Raw genomic sequence first — 21,813 nt, 5'->3', positions numbered from 1 at the left:
CCCCCATGGCTCTGTGGAAGGCCTCCTTGCACAAACTGGCTGAAGCCACCGGAGGCAGTCGGGCAGTTCGAACATCCAGACAGATTCTAAGTTCTCCTCCGTTTGGGAAATGTTGGCTGAGGCCGTATCTCACAAGGCTGAAATCCTCAAGGTACGAGCTGGACCACACAGGGGATCGGGGACCTTCTTGAAAAGACCCTTTGGAAAGCAAAGGCAGATATGAAATATGGTTGTAATTTTGAAAGATATAGGGTTAAATAAAGGGCATTTTGGAAGTTGGATACTTTTTTGTAGAGTGAGGTTCTTACATTGAGGACCTTTCTTGAAAGTTAGGATTTTTTTGGGGGGTGGGAAATGTATAAATATTTGTTAAAAGTGAAGGCGTTTTTTGGAGAAGAAAAATCTATTTTTATTATATTTTTAGAAAGTTCGGTTGCTTCCGTTTATGCTTCCGTTTTTTTTGTTATCAGTACGTGACGCCAGTAACATGAATAGAGAGAGAGAGAGAGAGAGAGAGAGAGAGAGAGAGAGAGAGAGAGAGAGAGAGAGAGAGAGAGAGAGAGAGAGAGAGAGAGAGAGAGAGAGAGTGTAAGGAAGGATCAGTGTTGTTTCCACTGTGGACCAGAGAAGAGACAGGTTCATCATCCCGAAACAACCAGCGGCTTGTTTTCAGGTAAAAATAACCCAACTGAACTTCAGCTGCGTGTTTTGTGTTCGTGACGTGACGGATTGTTGTGTGTCGGGTTGTTTGTGAGCGGATGGAGATGCTGAGTCAGAGGGATGTTCAAAACAACAGAGACAACAAGCTGCCTCTTAAACTCAACGAGCATCCTGTGTTTCTGGTATCTGGTTGATCCCGAAGAGGTTCACGTTTGTATCTGTTGTGTTTCGCGTGTGCTGTTTTCATTATCTGTGAGCGGGGCGTTTTCTCCCCCCCACCCCCGCATCGTGCCCTTCACTACGCACATTGGCCCAAACCCGAGAAGCTTCGGGTTGCATGTCGTGCTTCACCATTGAGTTCTGATCGCAGACGGAAGGTTTGCCTTTGAGCCGAGCACCGGGTGCTGCACGCGGCCGTTTGTTCTGCTTTCTCCTGTAAGGAATGTCTCCGGTCTGGGTTGTTGTAAAATGGAGGCTGGATGGAGGAGGAAGAGGAGGAGGAGGATGCTGGCCTCCCTCCGTCTCTCTCAACCTGCTGGTACACGATGCTTTCCACCGAATAGACGGTTTACTAAAAAACGACGTTTAAGAAGTCTGTTTTTTTATCCACAATTGGGAGATGTTAATTGAACGTCTGTTTTTTTATCCACCATTGGGAGATGTTAATTGCACGTTCACATTTAGACTATATTTAATTTGCCATTTTTCATCCTAGCATATATATCATTATTATGGAGTGCACTGTTCTCAGCTGAAAGCCAATATTGCAATATGGTCTAAATGTTATAAATGCCCTTTAAAACCTAAAAGTAGTAATAATTTACATATGTATCATACTAACAAATCAATAGTTTCCAGTCATGGACAAAGACAAACATGTGACACGGCCGGGGCACAGTTACTTTGTATTTATAGAGCAACAATTTGAATGTAACATGAAGAGTGTTCTTAAATACAATTACCGTGAAATAGAAAAAATACTTGATTGCTGACGAACAATAACAACGCCTCTTTCTTCATTTTTTTGACAAATAAAAATACTATGTAAGGGACAATAACTGCTATTTTGCAATTTGACAGAGCTAAGGATGAAGGATGTAAGCTCATGATGAAGAAGGTAGCCTGTAAAGTCTACAGAGTGGGCTCCACTCTATATGTTGATGGATGCCAAACAGCATTGTTTACTTCCTCCGCATCCCGACTGCATACAGCCACACAACGTTTCCCTCATGTATATGTATCTATCTATCTATCTATCTATCTATCTATCTATCTATCTATCTATCTATCTATCTATCTATCTATCTATCTGTCTATATATCTCTCTGTCTGTCTGTCTATCTGAATGTATGTATGCATGTCTGTCTGTCTGTCTGATTGTCTGTCTGTCTGTCTGAATGTCTGTTGGTCTGCCCGAATGTCTGTCTTTATAGCGTTACGATACTGCATAACTCTATTTATGCAATCATATAAAAACATTTACTGGAAATGTAAATGTTAAATGGACTGTACTTGTATTATCTCTTGTATTTAACACTACACATCATCATTCACCCATTCACACCCTGATGGGAGGAGCTACCATGCAAGGTTCCACCTACCAGGACTAACAATTCAGGGTTTAGTGTCTTGCCCAAGGACACATCGACATGGGCTAGCGGAGCTATTGAACCATCGATTCTCTGATTGAAGGACAACTCCACTGAGCCACAGTCACAAATGTAATAAAACCTGTATATTAATTTAAAAGCAATGTTATATATTACAGCCCTATTATTGTAAGGGTTTGTTAATTGATCAATCATTGATTAAAAAAAACATTTTATTCCTAAACACATGGCAACATTTTTTTTTTTTTATAGCAGAAGACAGTATTTTTTGATTTATGGAATGATACAAAGTGATATTCAAAATCCCTTCTGTAAAATCCATTAACTCTAATATCTGAAAGAAGCATTTTCATCCATCACTCTCCGTTCCTCTCACGGTCTAAAACGAGGGGGAAAAACACAATTGGTAATACATCAGAAAACAATAAAGCAGGTAGAATCAGTCCAAAACGTATAGACCAGCTGAGGCACTCACACAGCTGACCTTAAAGCACACTGCAGACACACCACCTCCACGTTTAAGGCGGATTAGTGTTCGACATTATGACTTTTAGCCACTCCTTAGAACCGCCTTATTTCACACATGTGAAACCTTCAAAATTCCCAGGTATTTTCTATCATGGAACAAAATGTTGAAATCTCTTGTGTTAACCACAGACCTTATTTCAGGCATGTCACCACAAACTATTTGATATTCTCTCTTTGTTGTTGTTCTGCAGCCTCAGCCCTCATTCTGTTATCTGACTTCAAGTTACAGAAGCTTTCATAAAAGTGTTAAACTGGACGAGCTCTTCAGTCTGAGGCATGCTTCTGATTATCATCTTTTGAATCAACTATTTGTCCCATTACAATAAAACACCATGAAGTCAACACTTCTAGGTCACACTGAGTTATGTGGTATTTCATAAACTATAGTGCCCTCGATGGACTGGCGGCCTGTCCAGGGTGTCCCCTGCCTTCGCCCTATGTCAGCTGGGATAGGCTCCAGCACCCCCGCGACCCTAATGAGGATAAGCGGTATTGAAAATGGATGGATGGATAGTATGCATATTCTTACGATCAGATTGTTATCTACATATAAACCATAACAACTTAAAGGGATATGAGACATTGTTAGTGTGATAACGTATTCAGCATGTTTGAAACTGAACAATGAGATTGTATTCTCTGTGACAAGCCCTTGGTTTCACTTTTATATTCATCTTTCATTTATATTCCAACCTTGTTAATGAAGTAATACTTTGAACCGGGTTGTTTATTTCGTCTTCATGAGACAACACTGTAAGAACACACGGACTAAGATGCGCTTTTTTTGTCATCTTTGGAACATTGTCATTTCACTGCTGCAGACTGACGTCACTAACATGCGCCTCCTGTCGCCTTGTAGCTCAGTGAAAGTGGAACGCTGTCCCGCTGTCACATCGTCAAGTGTTTGAGTCTCTGGAAGACATTTTGTCTGGGGTCGAATAGTCAAATAATTACCTCCTAACGTCTATTCCTAACCACTTTTCCTTGACCTCTGTGGAAAACGTCACAGGGTCAAGGAAAGATGGGAAGGAGAATTCATGAGGAGTTAGGAAAAGACAACCGCGGTGTTTAGAGAACCCAACTCCATTTTCACTAAACTACGTATTTATGATGAATCTAACAGGAAGTAATTGTTTCTGTGACTTCCTGTTTATTCTTTAAAGGCAGCTGAAAACTGTCTGACTTTTTGTCATCACTCCCTGAACTACCTGCCGCCTGCTCTCGTCTACTTTCCAGGCGAGGCGCAGTTCAGCTTGTGTCACCCTATTTTTTGCTAAGTTTTGTCCCTGGCTCTAAATTGAGGGTCTCTCTGGCTTAAATACACACTTTCATATTCAGGCAAGCAGCCTGAAATATACATCGACACGGTCCTGCATATGGATGTGATTTGGTGGAGGACGCTGTGTTCCTGCTTAAAAACATATATGACATTACTAAAAAGATTCTCTCTCCTCTCTGACTCAGCTGCTGCATAACTCACCATGACTAAAGAGGAGAACCTGGAGGTCCAGGAGAAGGAGAGGCACGACCTGGAGGAGCAGGAGGAGCAGGAGGAGCAGGAGGAGGGCAAGGTCCAGAAAGAGGAGGAGGAGGCCCTGACGGAAGAGGAGGAAGAAGAGGAGGAATATGAGCTAGAAGAGGAGAAGGAGGGGGAGGAGAGGGCCGAGGTGGTGGATGAGGAGGAGCAGGAGGAGGAGGAGGAGGAGCAGGAGGGGAGAGAGGAGCGGGAAGAAGAGGAGGATCCGCTGGCCGGTCGGGAGTGTGACGTCAATCCAGAGCCCGAGCCGCTGTCAGTGTCCGAGTATCAGAGTTCAATTCATGAACCACGCCGCCGAGCCATGGTGCACCCCTCCGCCCAGGCACCGCTCCCCAAAGACTACAGTACGTCATACCACCTTAAATACACACCGTCCTAACACCTTATAGACACTGTTACACCACATTAATACTACACTACCATGCTGTTATATCCATTCACCCAGGTATTCTTTCTCTAAAGACTATGGTTAGTTATAGTTTGAGGAAGGGCGACTCCTCAAAAAGAATTCTGACTGTATAGAAGTCTATGAGAAAATGAGTTTCAAGTCTTCTTCAACACATCAAGATGCTCATTTAGAAAATGCTGGTCCCATTTAAGCTTTCAAGTTGGGTATGCTTTACGGTGGGGCTGCCACGTGATTGACAGGTCGCTTCCACGCCATTGTACGGTCTGGGAGTTGGACACGTTTTCGTCTTACAGCTTCAACCTTTACACAGTGTGCTTTCAGTTTCATTTGTAACATTTTGGGAGCCTTGGTTGGACACCTCTGGGTGCACAAAGCCAACATGGCAGTGGAATGGCAAAAACAAGAGGGTGGTGGCCCAAATGTCGAGCTTGTGAGTATGTCAATTTCCTATGTATAGTCTATGTACATAGGAAAGTGGCCCACAGTGTTATCCTCTTTAAATCATACTAAGCAATTTGGACTTCTTTGCTTTTGTCCAGTATTTTGTATTGTATGTTATGGATAAACAGTCAGATTAGGGTCCATGCAGAGTCCGGCCTCTAATTCCTACAAAACAACAGTGAAAAAACACCACAGTAAGGTAACCTCTGCAGAATCTCCATGCGGCGTCACATTGCTACAAAACGCACATGAAGTGGTGAAAAGTAAAGACTCAATCCAAATCATAGACCTCAGTGGATTGTCCGTGGACACAGACAGTATTAGTGACAGCTTTGATCGAACCAATTTCTTTGGAAAGCTCTGGAATGACTTCTGTGTGGACGATAGGCTCATTGGTATTCATCAGACAAACTCAGAGCAGGCCAGTTCCATTAAACACTCTGCATGTCCTCTCTCCATTATCCAGCAGTGAATACCGAGCGGTCCTCTTCACAGTGTTTTCTGTCTCTAACAGGGAATCATTCACTACAATAAAGAGGATAGCTTAGATACTGCAATAGCATCAGTTATGGCAGAACTGAAGGCTTTTCTAGATTAAAAATGCAAGATGATTCATCCAATCACATGCCAAGTACCTTTTTCTGTCCACTTCTGAGGAGTGCAGCCAATGTGGAAGCCAGTAGTGCATTCTCTCTACTGGCTATAACAGTGTGCTATAACAAAACAATGGACAGCTGATGCAGCTGTGGCACATGCATAGACTGTGTGTAACAAGTGGACGTAGTCATGGTGACGTGACCCATAGATTTGTGGACTGCCGTTTTGAAGCCTTGAGTTCAGGGTTCTGGCTGTCGCCATCTTGGCTTTCTGCAACCACTGAACGGAAGTGACCATATTTGGACTGCAGAGAAGTACAACTCTGGTAGGGTACAGACCTGTCAATCACCTTGTAGTCACACCCTAAAGCATAACCTGCTTTATGGTCTATTTGACTCTAAATGGACCATCATATACTAAATGAACATCATGCTGTATTGAAGAAGACTTGAAACTTCTATACAATCTGATTTAATTTTGTAACCAGAGGAGTTTATGTCTACCTTTACTCATCTCCATCCGTCTCCAGCCTTTACCTTCTTCGACCCCAATGACCCGGCCTGTTTGGAGATCCTCATGGATCCCCGGACCACCATCCCGGAGCTGTTTGCCATCGTGCGTCAGTGGGTTCCTCAGGTGCAGCACAAGATCGATGTCATTGGCAACGAGGTGAGAACCCATAAACACAAGCACACTGAAGCACTTCCATTCCTGTGTTGTGTCAGTTTGCTATTCAGCTTCTTAGAGTCACAGTGATGTGTTAAATGGTGAGACAATTCATTTATTTGTCAACTTACAGAAACATTTAATATTCTTTTATTGGTTTTAGTCATATATAAAATAAGAATACCAAACCTTTGTAAGTTTTGCTTCTGCAATGTGGATCCTGTTTTTTTACTTTTTAACTGCATGCAGGTTAGTGCTCAGTGTTTTGCAGATGATTGAATATGAAAACTGATTGGCAACCACAATAAGTCATGGTAGGAGTTAAATAGTGGCATGACTCTGAAACAGACAGGATGACCGAGGGAAGTCTCCTGCAGATAACTCGTGCAACGATGTTTTAAAGTTTCATATCATTATTTTTATTTTTGTTTGGTGTGTTGTAATATATATTGTTGAGAGCTTTGTGTTCTGTTCCAGAAGTTGGAAAATATTTATTATATATATTTATATTAATATTTATTTTTTTGTGTGTAGCTTTTCTCCTATAAGCCCAAGAGCACTGTGGAGTAATGCTGCTTCGTATCGTTCACAATAATTAGCATCAGAGAGTGGGAAAAAAAGTTGTAGATAAGAGGAATTTCAATAACCCTTACTAGGTGATAAGAACAGTGTAACAAACTGGCACAATACTGGCACTTACAAAGAAATGTAATTTAATATTTACGAGCCAATTCAGTGTACACTGTTTCTATTGAGTTTGATTTTTTGACAAACTGAGACAAATATATAAAACAATCAACAAATAAGTAATTACGGCTGGATTTTCAAATAACCTATACATCAATAATAAAAAATGAAAAAAAAAAAAAATCTTTAGTCAAAGTAAATATGTTGAAATGAATGATAACCTCCTGATACATTATAAAAGCTCAACAGCAGGGTCTCTTTCCAGAAACCCCAAACTGGTTAATCAGTTGTTAGCAGTTTCATTCATAGGAACTAAAAGCTCACGGTTCCTGGAAAGAAACACCCCTGTTGAGTTTGTTGAGTCAAATGTATTCATGGCCATTTGAGCACCACAAGCAGCCATTTAGTCCCATTATATTGGACAGAAGGCAGACATCTCTACGGCTGGTATCTCCAAACTATTTACACTAATAAATAGCAGTGCAGGCAAGAGGACAAATAGGTATTTCTGATGTTGGAGTTAACTGTCTTTAAAGACACTTTGAAGGTGTGTGAATCTGCGCTGAACTGTCTTTGAATTGTCCAATTGTCCTCTCTCTGGTTTCCTGTCTCAGATCCTGAAGCGCGGTTGCCATGTGAACGACCGCGACGGCTTGACCGACATGACGCTGCTTCACTACAGCTGCAAGGCCGGAGCGCATGGAGTCGGTAAGATATCATTTGATATGGATCCAGTCAGTCGGATTCAACCCTGTTCAGCCACACTGCAGCAACTGTAGGAAGATAATCAGTTTTTATTTAATTAGACGAGCAATGAACGGATTATGCTGACACATATAATGTATTATAATATATATATATATATATATATATATATGCAATATATAATATAATTTAGCCAGAGCACGAAAGGTTTTCTCCGATAATCGATTGATTTTTTGGAAAAATTGAGAAAAAAGTAAGAAATTGCATCACAAAATTAGTTTGTTTAGTTCAAACCTCAACATTATTCACAATTATTAACATTATTACATCTGGAGCCATCAAATGTTTTTTTGTGACAAATTACTTCAACCATCAATATCAATATTCTGTCAGTCAACTAATTGAATAACGGACTAATCAGCTGCACTTATTAATGTTCATATCTTTTGTATGCAAACATCTGAATTAATCAACTAAAGCTGTCAATCAAATGTAGTGGAGGAGAAGTATCGTAGAAAGGGTCAAGGCACACTTGTCCCAGAAGGGTTTAGTGAAATGACTCCGTTGAGCAAAGAGATCAAGTCCAACATCAGTCCAGTCAGTGATCTGCGGTGTGTCTGCTTCTCTGAGCTTGGTCCTCCCCGTGTGTGCAGGTGACCCGGCAGCCGCGCTCCGTCTCAGCAGCCAGCTGATTGCTCTGGGCGCCGACGTGAGTCTGAGGAGCCGCTGGACCAACATGAACGCTCTGCACTATGCCGCTTACTTCGACGTCCCAGAACTGATCCGGGTCCTTCTCAAGGCCACCAAACCAAGAGGTACACCCACATCACACACACACACATCCCTCAAGGTTCAAAGGTCAAACTCAGGAAGCGTGGTTAGTCCAGAATTGTGCATCTTTTGGTTTCTCCGCAGTGTTGAACTCCACCTGCAGTGATTTCCACTATGGCACAGCCCTCCACATCGCTGCCTCCAACCTCTGTCTGGGTGCAGTCAAATGTCTCCTGGAGCACGGAGCCAACCCTGTTGTCCGGGTAAAAACACTTTCTTTAACTTGATGATCATCATTAGTTTTCTCTACATTCCTCTGACGGTTCGGCTGGATACCGTATACTCTTTTCCCCAGACACAACTCCATTTGTGGCCTGTGGATGATCATATCATATCAGGGTCATGATTCTGTCCTTGCACTCTCCAACCCCCCCTACCCTACCTCTCTGCAGAACGATAAGGGCCAGGTTCCGGGGGAGGTGGTTCCCGACCCGATGGACATGACTCTGGATAAGGCGGAGGCTGCCATGGCGGCCAAGGAGCTGATGCAGCTCCTGCTGGATGCCGTCCCTCTTAGCTGCAACCTTCCCAGAGCCACGCTGCTCAACTACGACAACATCCCAGGAAACCTGATGCTGACCTCGCTGGGGCTGAAGCTGGGCGAGCGCGTGATGCTGGACGACATGAAGGTCAGAGGCTCACTGAGGATCAGGGGTGTTGGGAAAATGCGTTGCTGGTATTTGAAAACAGACGGTTAACTCTGCTTGGTTAGGAGGATGAACGTTCAGGAAACAATCTCCAAACCAAAGTTATTGGGAAAAGGATACTTTTCCTTTGTGTTATTAGATTGTATCAACATCAAAGATGAAGCAGTCACAGTAATGTTGATCATTGTTACAACCCAGGTCTCGGGGGAAAGTCACAGACACTGGGACCAATTGGAATTGTCAATTAAGATAGACATAGATAAATAGACGTAATAATAATCAATCTTCATTTCGGCTGAGCGAAGGATGTGCACCAACTATGACAATGAATACCGTGATATAAGGGAATCAATTAAAATGTCCTCTTTGAGCTCCCATCTTGGATGCAACCCAGGTCCTCTGTAGGAAAGGAAAGCAACATAAAACCAATTGGAATTGCCAATACATTCCAAAAAGAAAAGATGAACTAGATGTTATGTTAAAATGTCTGTGAACATCTTCTAAATCTGTCAGTCCCTCGGTAGTCATCGGTGCTTCAGACTCACAGTTTACTAATTTATTGTAACAGTTGACAGAAAGGCACAGTGGTCATCTGCTCGTACTGAATGACAGTACATTGTGCATTAGTACTTCACTGGTGATTTTACTGGTGGCCCTGGATTTGAGAGCTTGACTGGGTGCTCCTTAGGGGAGCACCCAGTCTGTGGCTCAGTGGTAGAGCGGGGTCTTCCTTCAATCAAAGGACTGGCAGTTTGAATCCCCGGTTCTGCTAGTCCATGTCAATGTGTCCTTTACTTCACCTGAAATTGCTGCCAATGAATGGGTATGAATGATTAGTGAAAGTTCTGATGGGCTGCCATCAGTGTGTGAATGGTTGTGAATGATGACATGTAGGGTTAAAGCGATCTGATTGGTCGGACTACTAGAAAAGCACTCTACAAGTACAGTCCATTCACCATTCCTCAGTCACATATGTTGTGGTCGCAGCCATAGAGGAAGATGACCAATTACCAACAATGTTGTTTGTATTTTAATGTCGAACGGACTCACAGAACTAAAGGTACAGGAAGCAAAAGCTTCAGTCGGCTTGAACCTGAGCCTCAATTTTCCATCCACCATATTCACATGAACATATGGGGTATGTTGCTGATTTATTTGCTTTCTACACCCTTGGTTCATTTCCAAATGTTTTTATTCTTTATAGCCACATGTTCTATAAGTACATTTGCCTGTGAGAATATACAATAACACATATACTGTACAAGGGAGTGAGCAGTGGGATCATCCTTCAGATATAAATGTCTGTAAGCAAGATACTGAGCTGCGTCCACTCAAGCCTGATTGTGTCTACACCAACGTACAAGATATAAATGACATTGGTATGACTCTAAGTGCTGAGTCAAAGGTAACTGGACTTGCTCGGATCAAACGAGGTTGTGCGACATGTTATTAAACCAAGTTGATCTCAGTAACCATGTCAGTTTCCATTTGTTACATGCATGGTGTCTTCTCAAAATGGTTTAACACAGGACACATAATGCGGCCTCCTGCGTGAAAGTCCTGTGTTCGTTTGACCCATCCATCCAATTAAGTCAACTTGTCAGTGCTTTCTGGTGGACAAATGTTTTTTAAATGACCCCGAATCTAGTTTGGCAATATATGTACTGCTTTGCACATTTCAAGACAAAAACACTTGCTGTCAGTTAAATAGATGGGTCAACATCAAATCAAGATGACATTTCTGGTGCTTCGCACTCAGAAATGTGAATTAAAGTGAAATTGAATTAGTGAATTAAAGCCGGCGTTGTTTTGTGTGATGGCTGCCTTTTGTCCTTCACGCCCTCACAATGTTTGAGCTCTGAACAGTGTGTTCTCGCTGTGTAGCTCCAGAGAGACCAGAGCAGAGACGACAGCCCGCCTGCAAACCTCAGACAGGTTGGTTGGACCGGGCGCCGGCCACAAACGTAGACTAACTGAACTGACCTACACCACTCTGACAACATGCTCTCTTCCTGTCACGTGTCACTCCACCTGGAGCTATGCTGTCGCGGCTCCTCCCTTTCCCTGTCATAAAAATACAGCAGCAGACACTCAGACTATGTGCCTCCATGCAACCGAGCCTAACCTAGTGGATCTCTGCAGTCATGTTTCCAGCCCGGGAGAGACTTCACCTCTAACCTCAGATCTTACTCTCTGTGTGTCTCTCTCAGCCCGGCACTCTGAGGTTTTGTGGCACTACAGAGTTCGCCAGTGGTCAGTGGGTTGGCGTGGAGCTCGACGAGCCGGAGGGAAAGAATGACGGCAGTGTGGGCGGCGTCCGCTACTTCATCTGCCCTCCTAAGCTAGGTAATATCTGCTGCCATGGTGCCCGGGGGCCGGCCCCTCAACCCCTGCAAAGACAGCTCCACTTCCTTCTCCTCGACTCCCAGCTGGATGTCGGTGTCTGCTGGCTTTGAGGTTTCATTGAGCTTGTCTTTTTCTGCCCCGCAGGCATTTTTGCCCCGGTGTCAAAGATTTCCAAAGCCGTGGATCAGGCACTGTCATCTGTCACCTCCACCCCCAGAACCCCCCGTATGGACCTGGCCTCTCGCCTCACTGGGAAGGCCAAGAAGGAGAAAGGAAAGAAAGAGAAGGAGAGAGGGAAAGGTAACATAGCTCTGGTGTTGTCTGTGTGTGCAATATAACAGTTCTCAAAAGAGACTGGGCCTTTCAGAATACAACATGTAATCCATGTACTCCTGACGAGTCAGGTGTGGATCTCTGTGATACAGTATGATGTTTGTCTGCCGTGCGTTCTCAGCCCAGAAGAAGAAGAAGTCGTCGGTCGTCATCCATCCTCTTGATCCCGATGGATTGAACGTGGAAGTTGGAGACCAGGTTCTGGTGGCCGGACAGAAATACGGCATCGTCCGCTTCTACGGAAAGACCGACTTCGCCCCAGGTCTGTCCTCTGGGCTGACATTTTACTCGTCATCTGACTCAAAAATATAAATTGGTTGAAATTTGAAGACTATTTTCATTTCATCATATGATCACGTATCTTACAATTGTGCAAACGTTCAAAAATTGGTTGTAATAAGGTAACCGGTTGAGATTATTGAAGCTCTTTTGCCTTTTGTTTGTTTGTGTTATTATTGTTCCTATGTGTTTACTTACTGATCGAATGTAAATAGTTCATTTTAAAACACTTCTTTTAGCCTAATTAATGCTAAACTGTATGTGAACTAAGCTGCTCTGCTGCAATAGAAATGAATGCTAACACCATTATGCCACTTTCCTCTTGATTAGATCCACCAGGACGACCTATTCATTATTATCTTTCATCAATCGTGGTGAAGAATCCAAGAATAACGAGAACACTTTTGTTTATTCCTTCTTCTGGAGGACATTTGTCCTTTTCTTCAGTCGTGAGAAAGTGACAGTGTTCCTCCATCAGTGATGAGTTCAGCAGGTGTGACCCAAGCTCTCTGTGTCCCTGCAGGTTACTGGTTCGGGGTCGAGCTGGATCAGGCCACAGGGAAACACGACGGCTCGGTGTTTGGAGTCCGCTACTTCAGCTGCCTGCCCAAATACGGAGTGTTCGCTCCACCCTCCCGGGTCCAGAGGTAAGAGTTCAGTTAAGTGTTTAATAAATGTTAAATTCCCTCTGGCGGTATCTTCAAGTCTCTGAACGCCTGTCGTCATATCAGAATCGGAGGCCCTAAAGAAGGCTCCCAGAATGACAACACCATGGTGAAGAAGGTCCACCAAGTCACCAGTAAGTACCATTAATCTTTCATGCTCTGCAATGAACCAACAAATACAATAATTTGGTAAAAACTGGCAGAATTAGACTAAATGTGTATAATTCATTGTTTCTTGTCATTTATTCCTTCAGTGCTGCATTTGCAAAGTGTGTAATATTTTCATTTCAATTTACATATTTGAATATGTGTTTGTACGTTATGTGTGTGTAGCGTGGGGGGGGGCTACAACTAAATATCACCTTATTGTAAAAAGGACAATGAAACCTTGAACAGTCACACAGACGGACCAGAGGCTCATAAACCTGGAGGCAGCACCACTGGGTTGTGTTTGTGTTGTGACCTTTATGTGAACCCTTCAATAGGCCATCCTCTTGGTATTGATGTCACTCACAGACTGCTGCTTGTTCTTCCTGTGTGTCCTGCAGTGTCACAGCCCAAGCGTAACTTCAACACGATGCGTTCTCCCAAAGACCTGACGTCTGAGAACTCCATATCCAGGTGAGCAATGAGCCTGTCGGGCTCTTATCGCATTCGGACCTTCTGCCTTAAAATAGCCGAACATATTGAAATGTCCCTTCAGAGTTTATGCTGCATGCATGTCATGGGAGGTGGAAGGTAGAGAAGGTAAAGATTCACACAAGTACAACTGGAACAAGCCCAGATGGTTGTATGAGGATGACCACGCAGTGGTGGAATATAACTAAGTACATTCACTCAGGTACTTTACTTTCATACAAAATTGAGGTACATAGGTATTTCCATGTAATGCCACTTTATAATTCTACTCCACTACATCTCAGGGGGAAATACTTTGTACTCCTTTTAGATGTATTATTTGTGAGCTAAAGTTACTTTACAGATTGAAGTTAAGAATTTTAAATGAGCTCCACATCAACTGTAAGTTGCTATTTACACATTAATGCATCAGCATGCATTAAAACACTTTAATTTACTTTTACTTAAAAGTAATTTTCATTGCAGGACTTTTACTTTCAAGTATTACTACCTTTACTCAAAGGAGCTAAATAAAACAGAGTTGGCCGTGTAATAAAGCACTACATCCATTAGTTCCCCTGTACAGTGGACTTTAGTTGATGTGATCCATATTTCTATTGTTAAGTACCATGTCATATGAACATTTTTGGCTTCACTTTAACTGAAGAAATAACTGTTACTCCAATATGACATGAATGCTGCATTTCTAGTTTAAATGTGGCTTCTATTGGGGCTTTAATGGGGACCTGATTTCCCACATGTGAGACAAGGCCTGCATCCGTTTGAGTTTTACTAAAACCACTGTACCCTCCTCCTCCTCCTCCTCCTCCTCCCTTCGGCACGCTCACCTGTCTTTCTGTCCTTATCTCCGTTCTCTTCTCCTCTTCTCCACCAGGTTGCTGTTCTGCTGTTGGTTTCCATGGATGCTGCGTGCTGAGATGCAGTCCTAACCGCGCCCTCCTTCTTCCTCCTCTGCTTCTCCACTTGACCGATCTCTCCACTTTCCTCTATCTCTATCTCTATCTTCATCTTTTCCTTTTTTTTGGCTTTCCTCCCTCTCATGTATTTGTATTCAGACGTTCACTGTCAGTCAGACTTCTCGTGGTGAAACCCCGCCCCTCTTCTCGCTTACTCTCAGCCCAAATCCCTCCAATTTAGCAGTTCTATAGCAAAATCTATAGTGCCTTGTATCTGATCCAAATGTTCCTTTCATGAAACTGAGCTGAAGCAATCACGTCCCATCCCTTAGTCGTTCTCATCCCATTGCCCCAGCTTTGTCCAAGTTGCCCCAGCTTTGTCAAAGTTACGTCTTTATTTGAGCCAACAAAAACCACATGACGTCACTTTGTGCTGCTGCATGTTTTGCTTTTGCTGCTGCGCCATTTGGGTCGCACCAAATGATGGTGGTTGGCACCAGTTGTAGCTTCACATTGGGCATTAATGCCGCTGCTTTGACCCGTGGTTGTACACTCAAAACAATGATCCTATGATCGCACATTATTCTGAGCTGGAGAACCAACTTGTGAGAGCCACCGGAGGCATCGCTCTTCGGTGAAATAGACTGCGTGTGTGTTATCACCTGCATGCTTTGATCTCAGATGTTAAACTGAAAACAGGGTTATTCAATTACTTACTTTTTTGTATTTTATCGTAGTGTTACAATCATATTTTTGTATCTGTATGCAACAGCCATTAATTAACCGTGGTTCTTGCTCTCTATGAAATGATATTTGCTGCTCTGTAGTTAATGTGGATGCCAACATTTCATCACAGTAATTTAGAGTTGATGTGTGTTTCACAGCAAATCTGAGCAAACAGCTGGATTTGACTTTTTGATTCATCACTTAGAAAAAGAAAATAGATTCAGCTAATGTAGTCGTTAATAGATGAAGTACTGTAGTTCCACATTATAGTGACTCAACGCCTTGAACAGCTGTTATTAATAATCAGTGTATTGCCATCTACTTAGAGTTCAAATATAGTATATTATAGAATTACTGTCAATCACACTCTGTCGTGAACCAAAAGTGCTAACAGACCCAAAACGATGACTTTCTTTGATGCAACTTAAAAATCTAAAAATGGTTTTCTGTTTTCTATGTTTTTTTGTGTTGATACCGTCATGCTTGCGTGAAAGTAAGCTTCATTTAAATTTCAGCTCGTCACAGCTCATCAGACATTCATCTCCATCTTTCCTAACATAGAGACGTAAATCCTGGATAAGGAGTCAAAGGTCTCCTCGATGCTTTTCTCCCCAACTTCTCTCATCCCTCTTTGTCCATTCAAATAAGACTTTGCTTCCCTTTGTAAATGTGGGCTTATGCGAAAAGACAAAACAGGAGTTCATCTAAACATGTTGAAATCTCTCTCCACGTGTGAATTATTTAAAACAGCAATATATAAAGCGTGTGGCTTTCTCTGTGTGGAAGTGGTTCTTGTGTTAATGGGTCTTCACACACAGCGGTGAACTAAACTACAAATGTTCTGGGAGGTTCAAACGTTTCCTTATTATTCACTTCAACAAAGTCACAGCAGCAGCAAGTGAACATACTTTTTTATTTGGGGTTTTATGATTTGATAACTTATTTTGAAAAAGGCCACATTAAAGATCAAATGTTGCAAGTCATATTTGACGTGACTCTTTTGTGTTATGTCGTCCTGATCGGTGATCACATCACTGATCACTGATCAGATCAACACTAACCCTGTGAGAGCTTACTTGTTCTGCTGCTCCCATCAACTTGTTCCGCTGCAACGCATTGAATAAGAAGAACAGAAGTGGAAAAAGTTATGAAACTGTAATCTGTCCTGAAACAACAACTTCGGTCTCAGTTAGTTAGGACTTGACAAATGTATTGTTGTTCAATGTCCCTGCAACGTCCAGCTTTGTTCAGGAATGAGGGGAAGTTGAAATTGTGTACAAAGCGGATTTTAAAAGTTTTATTAGAAACGCTAAATTAACTTAACGTAACTGTTATCAAACCAAAAGAATCAGATTTTTTCACATCTGTCTAACTGAAGTTAGACATAAACTTCTTTCTGACCCTTTTGTTTTGGTATTCACCTGCATGAATTGGTTATTGGAACTGCCCCCAATGTTCTGCAAGGCCTCACGTTATCACGATATGTAGATGACTCCTACATTTCTACTGTTTCCTGCTTTTCCCTGCCAGGCCTCTCAAACCCAAACAAAAGAGCCTGATGAACTAAAGTTCATATGTTGTAGTTTACATCTCTTTTTTCTCATACAGAACATTGTTTCACTCCAAATGCGCTGCTGTTCAATGCTGAAGCTCCACAAAGTCTTTCATCCCAGGTGAACATATAGCTCAGTGGAGCTCAGTGATGGAGAGGTTGGTCTGGACCCAGTAAACACCCAGTATACCGTCAACATGTCCCAGTGAAGCCTCCGTTGAGTTGACCATAGTGTTCCTACTGTTGTGTAATTGTGGAGCGTTCTCTGGTTTGGCCACTAAGTGTCACTAGTGAGTCGCTGGTGAATCATTTCAAGACCTACAAAATGTTACTCAAGCTCTCCTCATGACATATTCTTATTTGATTTGTTCAACAGTGTATCAGGGCCATTGTATATAAAAAAATGTATAATATTTCCGAAACCCGAGGGAGGTTAAGTGACTAAATCCTTTGAAATTCAAGTCATGAATATACGAGAAAGAAACTTGGAAATATTGTATGTTTTTTGTTGTTGTCAAGGGACCACAAGGATGCAAGATTGGATGACCTTATCACAACCTTGACTTGCACCGCATCAGCTGACTCTAAGCCATATATATGGTAGTGAAGGACTTGCATGACAAAGTTAGTGGAAGGATACGGAAAATAAGATGTTTATGGGTATAAGTACATATATGGAAATAAGATTAATGTCATAACATTAGTCTGAAGTAAAAAACATGTTACCCGTGACACTTAAATTGTGAGGAAAATGTCTTTATTCTTAGAACTTTGGGTTTTCTGGAAAAAATCTTAATGCATTTCAGTGGAGGACATTTACAGTTTAAAGATGTATTTGTATCGCTCCTCCTTTTTACTCTGAATACTTTCTTTTTTTTTTATATTAACCCGCTCTGTAATTATTATTTTTCCACATACACTGGCGCTAATATGCTGTTGTATAGATTTGCTCCATATAAAGGACTGTGCAATTGTGTTTTTTTTGTTTCACCGGTTTTAACATAGAATCTTCTTAAGAATATACAGTATATAGCCTATATTTTGATAACGTCACTAAGTGTACTTTTTGTTCTTGGTTTTGTAGTGTGTGTGTGTTACAGTCCGTGTGTGTGTGAGTAACTCCTGTTTTAAAGTGAGTGAGGCGAGCTGACGTTAAACGGGAGAACGAGCATTGGACGTCTTCATCCTCACAGATACTCACTGCATGCTGTCTGTCTGTCTGTCTCTCTCTCTGTATTTTCTCGTTGGGGTTTTTCAATATAAGTATCTTATTCTCAGCAGCATGGAAATGCTTCTAATAATAACAGTGACAACTCTATGAATATAATAAAGAATTTGATGTTTTTCTACCTCTCCTGTCGTTTGCTTTTACTCACAAATAACACATTAATTTAGTTGTTCAATTCTGTAATTAGGCTTCACGATACCTGACTGTTTATATAATTACAGAATTCCATCCATCCATCCATCCATCCATCCATCCATCCATTTTCAATACCGCTTATCCTCATTAGGGTCGCGGGGCGCTGGAGCCTATCCCAGCTGACATAGGGCGAAGGCAGGGGACACCCTGGACAGGCCGCCAGTCCATCGAGGGCACATGTAGGGACATACAACCATTCACTCTCACATTCACACCTATGGGCAATTTAGAGATCAATTAACCTGCAGCATGTCTTTGGACTGTGGGAGGAAGCCGGAGAGCCCGGAGAGAACCCACGCTGCCACGGGGAGAACATGCAAACTCCACACAGAAGGACCGCTCCGACCGGGAATCGAACCCGCGGCCCTCTTGCTGTGAGGCGACAGTGCTAGCCACTACACCACCGTGCAGCCATGTATTTGAACATATCATCAACTATTAATATTTATTCTGTCATATGAACTTTAACAACAGTCATAGCGGAGTAGTCATTAACTATAATGACAAGATGGACTTTATGCATAAAACTTCCCAAACCTAAACATTGTCACAACAATAATCATCTGCGATCATAAGTAACAATAAAACAAATAAATACTTACCAACAATGCCATCAAAAGGCATAAGATGCAGGCAGACTCAACTAGATTGTAAAACTACCGAAAACAGCGGCTCTGAGCCATGCTCTTCCTTCACTTCCTGATTATAAATCCCCTGACAAGTTACCAGACATTTCCCGTTTCAAAATAAAACGTCCTGTTTCAAAATAAAATGTATAACATACTGGTTTAACAATTGTAACAAAACACTCCCCGCATGGCCACGCCACTCCACTCAATACATCCTAGACAGTTCACTTCACTGGGCATCTGGGGGGAGAAGAAGCACTATCTCTGAAACAGGCCTAAGAAAGAGTTTAGTCACTCCTGTTCGTGTGACCTTGATCTCGACCTTTCGCACCTTCCCGTCTTCACTGTGGAAGGTCTGTGTTACCAGTCCAAGAGCCCATTCATTTCTTGGTACTTGGCTATCCTTGAGGAGAACAACACCTCCTGGGTTGATGTTCAGATGAGTGGACTGCCACTTCTTGCGTGCCTGTAGTGTTAGGAGGAATTGCTTTCGCCATCTGTCCCAGAAGGTGTTGGACAGGTGCTGGACCTGCCGCCACTGGCGCTTGTAGAGGTCTGAAACTCCAAACTCTCCAGTAGGAACAGAAAGGACATTCACTTTTTGAGTGAGAAGAGCAGCTGGAGTGAGTATAAATGAGTCCTCAGAGTAAGATGTCACAGGAACAAGAGGCCTGCTATTTATAATGTATGTCACTTCTGCCATGAAAGTCACCAGCACCTCATGGGTAAGTTTGTCCTTCAGCTGAAAGAACATGGAGTCCAAGATTCTCCTTGCAAGACCAATCATTCTTTCCCATGTACCGCCAAAATGGGAGGCGTGGGGAGGGTTAAAGGTCCAAGAGCAACCTTGACCTGACAGGTAAGTCTTCACAGTTGTGTTGTCAATGTTTAAGGGTATCTTCAACTCCTTGCAGGCGCCAACAAAGTTGGTGCCACGGTCTGAGCGGATGCGATTGACAGGACCGCGCACAGCAAGAAAGTGCCTTAGCGCGTTGATGAAGCTGGAATGTCAAGGGATTCTATGACTCGTACGCTCATACACGTGAAGATTACGGCCCATCGTTTACTGTGTGAATGACCTCCTCTTGTTCTACGTGAAGAGACACTCCAAGGGCCGAACACATCAAGCCCAACATTTGTAAAGGGAGGTTCTGTTGAGAGACGATCCGTTGGAAGACTGGCCATCTTTTGAATTTTAAGTGGGGCTCTAAACCTTCTGCAGGTTATACACTGGTGGGTGATTCTGCTCACTTTTCTTTTGCCACCAACTATCCAAAAGCCAGCTGTGCGGACAGCCCCTTCTGTAAACAGACGGCATTGGTGATAGATTTGTTCGTGGTGATGCTTGATGAATAAGGTTGCAACTTGATAATTGCCAGGAATAATCACTGGAGTCTTTTCACTCTGATCAAGGTTTGCATTGTGGAGGCGGCCCCTGACTCTCAGAAGGCAGTGTGCATCAATAAAAGGATCCAGATTTCTGAGAGGACTACTATTAGGGATCTGTTCATGTTTTTGGATACATTTGATCTTTTGACTGTAGACTTCATCTTGTACTGCTTGAATGATGATGTGCGACGCTTGATCAGACTCCTCAACAGTTTATCCTGTTTTGCAGTGATGCCAGCCCTTACAAGGGCTGTTCTTCAAGGTCATGTTGAAAAGGCGGGCTATGTGTATGAGGCGAATAATGGCCCGTGCTGCTTATTAGGCTGCTTAATAAGCTGTGTTTTAACACTGTGGTAAGAAATTAATAATCTAACTCTTGTATACACTGATCTGTAAAATACAGCTGTAACATAACATGTTCAAGCAGTAGTTCAACATTGTACTTATTACTACACCTCTGAATGTAAATGTTGATTTGAACAGGTTTTACATCTATACATGAGGGGAGCACCTTCCTCTCTTAAAAGCAGAGATAGCACCCATCAAGTTTTAATAAAGACTTGGTAGTTGAGAATAATTTTAAATGCGATTCTTGATTTTACAGGGAGCCAGTGCAGAGCAGCCAATACAGGAGTAATGTGATCTCTTTTCTTAGTTTTTGTGAGTACACGAGCCGCAGCATTCTGGATTAACTGGAGGGACTTATAAGGAGTTGCAGTAATCTAGTCTAGAAGTAACAAACGCGTGAACCAGCTTTTCTGCATCGCTTTGAGAAAAGATGTGCCTTATTTTTGAAATGTTACGTAGATGAAAGAAGGCAGTCCTTGAGATTTGTTTTAAGTTGAGTTAAAGAGAAGTCCTAATCAAAGATAACCATCATTAGATAATTGATTTGAGGTGTTCATTAAATTAATCAGTTTTGTCCGAGTTTAAAAATCAAGAAGTTGCAGGTCATCGATGTTTATTTCTTTAAGACATGCTTGAAGTTTAGCGAGCAGGTTGGTTTTGTCTGGCTTGATCGATATAATTGATCATCTGCATAACATGGAAGTTTATTATGGGGTCAGATCAGTCTCAATAATTGCAAATGCGCACAGAACAATTTACAAATAGGTTTGAGTTACAAACACAAATAAATTACTCACAAATGCACGCAGAACGACGTGTGTGTTTATTTGTCAATCGCACTGCATTTGTTTGTGGATTGCTTCACGTGTGTATGGATTTATGAGACTGCCCTGCGGTGGCTAGATTTGCAAATGCATTTTTTTTTTTAAACAGACCCATCTGTAGCCAATGTGCATTTGCAATTATTGAGACTGATTTGAAGCCATAGTTTATGGTGAGTTTAGGAAATGAAATTAGATCATTGTTGGACCGCAGCCCCAGTCTTGTTTTACAGTTTAGAGCACAGACTTATTTACAAATATTCCTTTCAGATCCCATCTTCTGTGGAGCATCATAGTCTGTGATAAAGTTCAGGACATTCAGTCATGCGTGTGTGTCTCGTTGGGCTTCAGAAATAGAGCAGAGTAAACAAATGTTCTGAGACATTAAAAAGTTTATTGTGGTTTGCTTAGACTCAAAGTTAATGTCTACACAGTAAACTCAAGGGCAT

At 42.2% G+C, this 21,813-nt stretch overlaps 1 protein-coding gene across 3 annotated transcripts; it reads left to right on the top strand.

The window, feature by feature from the left end:
- Positions 1-46: 46 nt before the first annotated feature.
- Positions 47-15,978, top strand: clip3 (CAP-GLY domain containing linker protein 3). Of its 3 annotated transcripts, none has more exons than XM_034528909.1 (15): positions 47-151; positions 4,263-4,679; positions 6,312-6,451; positions 7,750-7,843; positions 8,494-8,655; positions 8,756-8,874; positions 9,064-9,300; positions 11,203-11,253; positions 11,529-11,664; positions 11,809-11,964; positions 12,119-12,259; positions 12,800-12,923; positions 13,008-13,075; positions 13,490-13,562; positions 14,455-15,978. In XM_034528909.1, the coding sequence occupies exons 2-15, from the start codon at positions 4,280-4,282 to the stop codon at positions 14,507-14,509; spliced, it is 1,956 nt and encodes a 651-aa protein (XP_034384800.1). In that variant the 5' UTR covers positions 47-151; positions 4,263-4,279; the 3' UTR covers positions 14,510-15,978. The 3 variants fall into 3 exon arrangements, with proteins under 3 accessions (XP_034384800.1, XP_034384801.1, XP_034384799.1); XM_034528908.1 differs by lacking the exon at positions 47-151 and adding an exon at positions 555-673; XM_034528910.1 differs by lacking the exons at positions 47-151; positions 11,203-11,253 and adding an exon at positions 541-673.
- The last annotated feature ends 5,835 nt before the right edge of the window (positions 15,979-21,813 follow it).

This window comes from Cyclopterus lumpus, chromosome 25 (genome assembly GCF_009769545.1).
Source record: "Cyclopterus lumpus isolate fCycLum1 chromosome 25, fCycLum1.pri, whole genome shotgun sequence".
Lineage (NCBI taxonomy): Eukaryota > Metazoa > Chordata > Actinopteri > Perciformes > Cyclopteridae > Cyclopterus > Cyclopterus lumpus.
The sequence above is the reverse complement of the archived record's forward strand: the minus strand, read 5'-3'. Positions and strand labels throughout refer to the sequence as shown.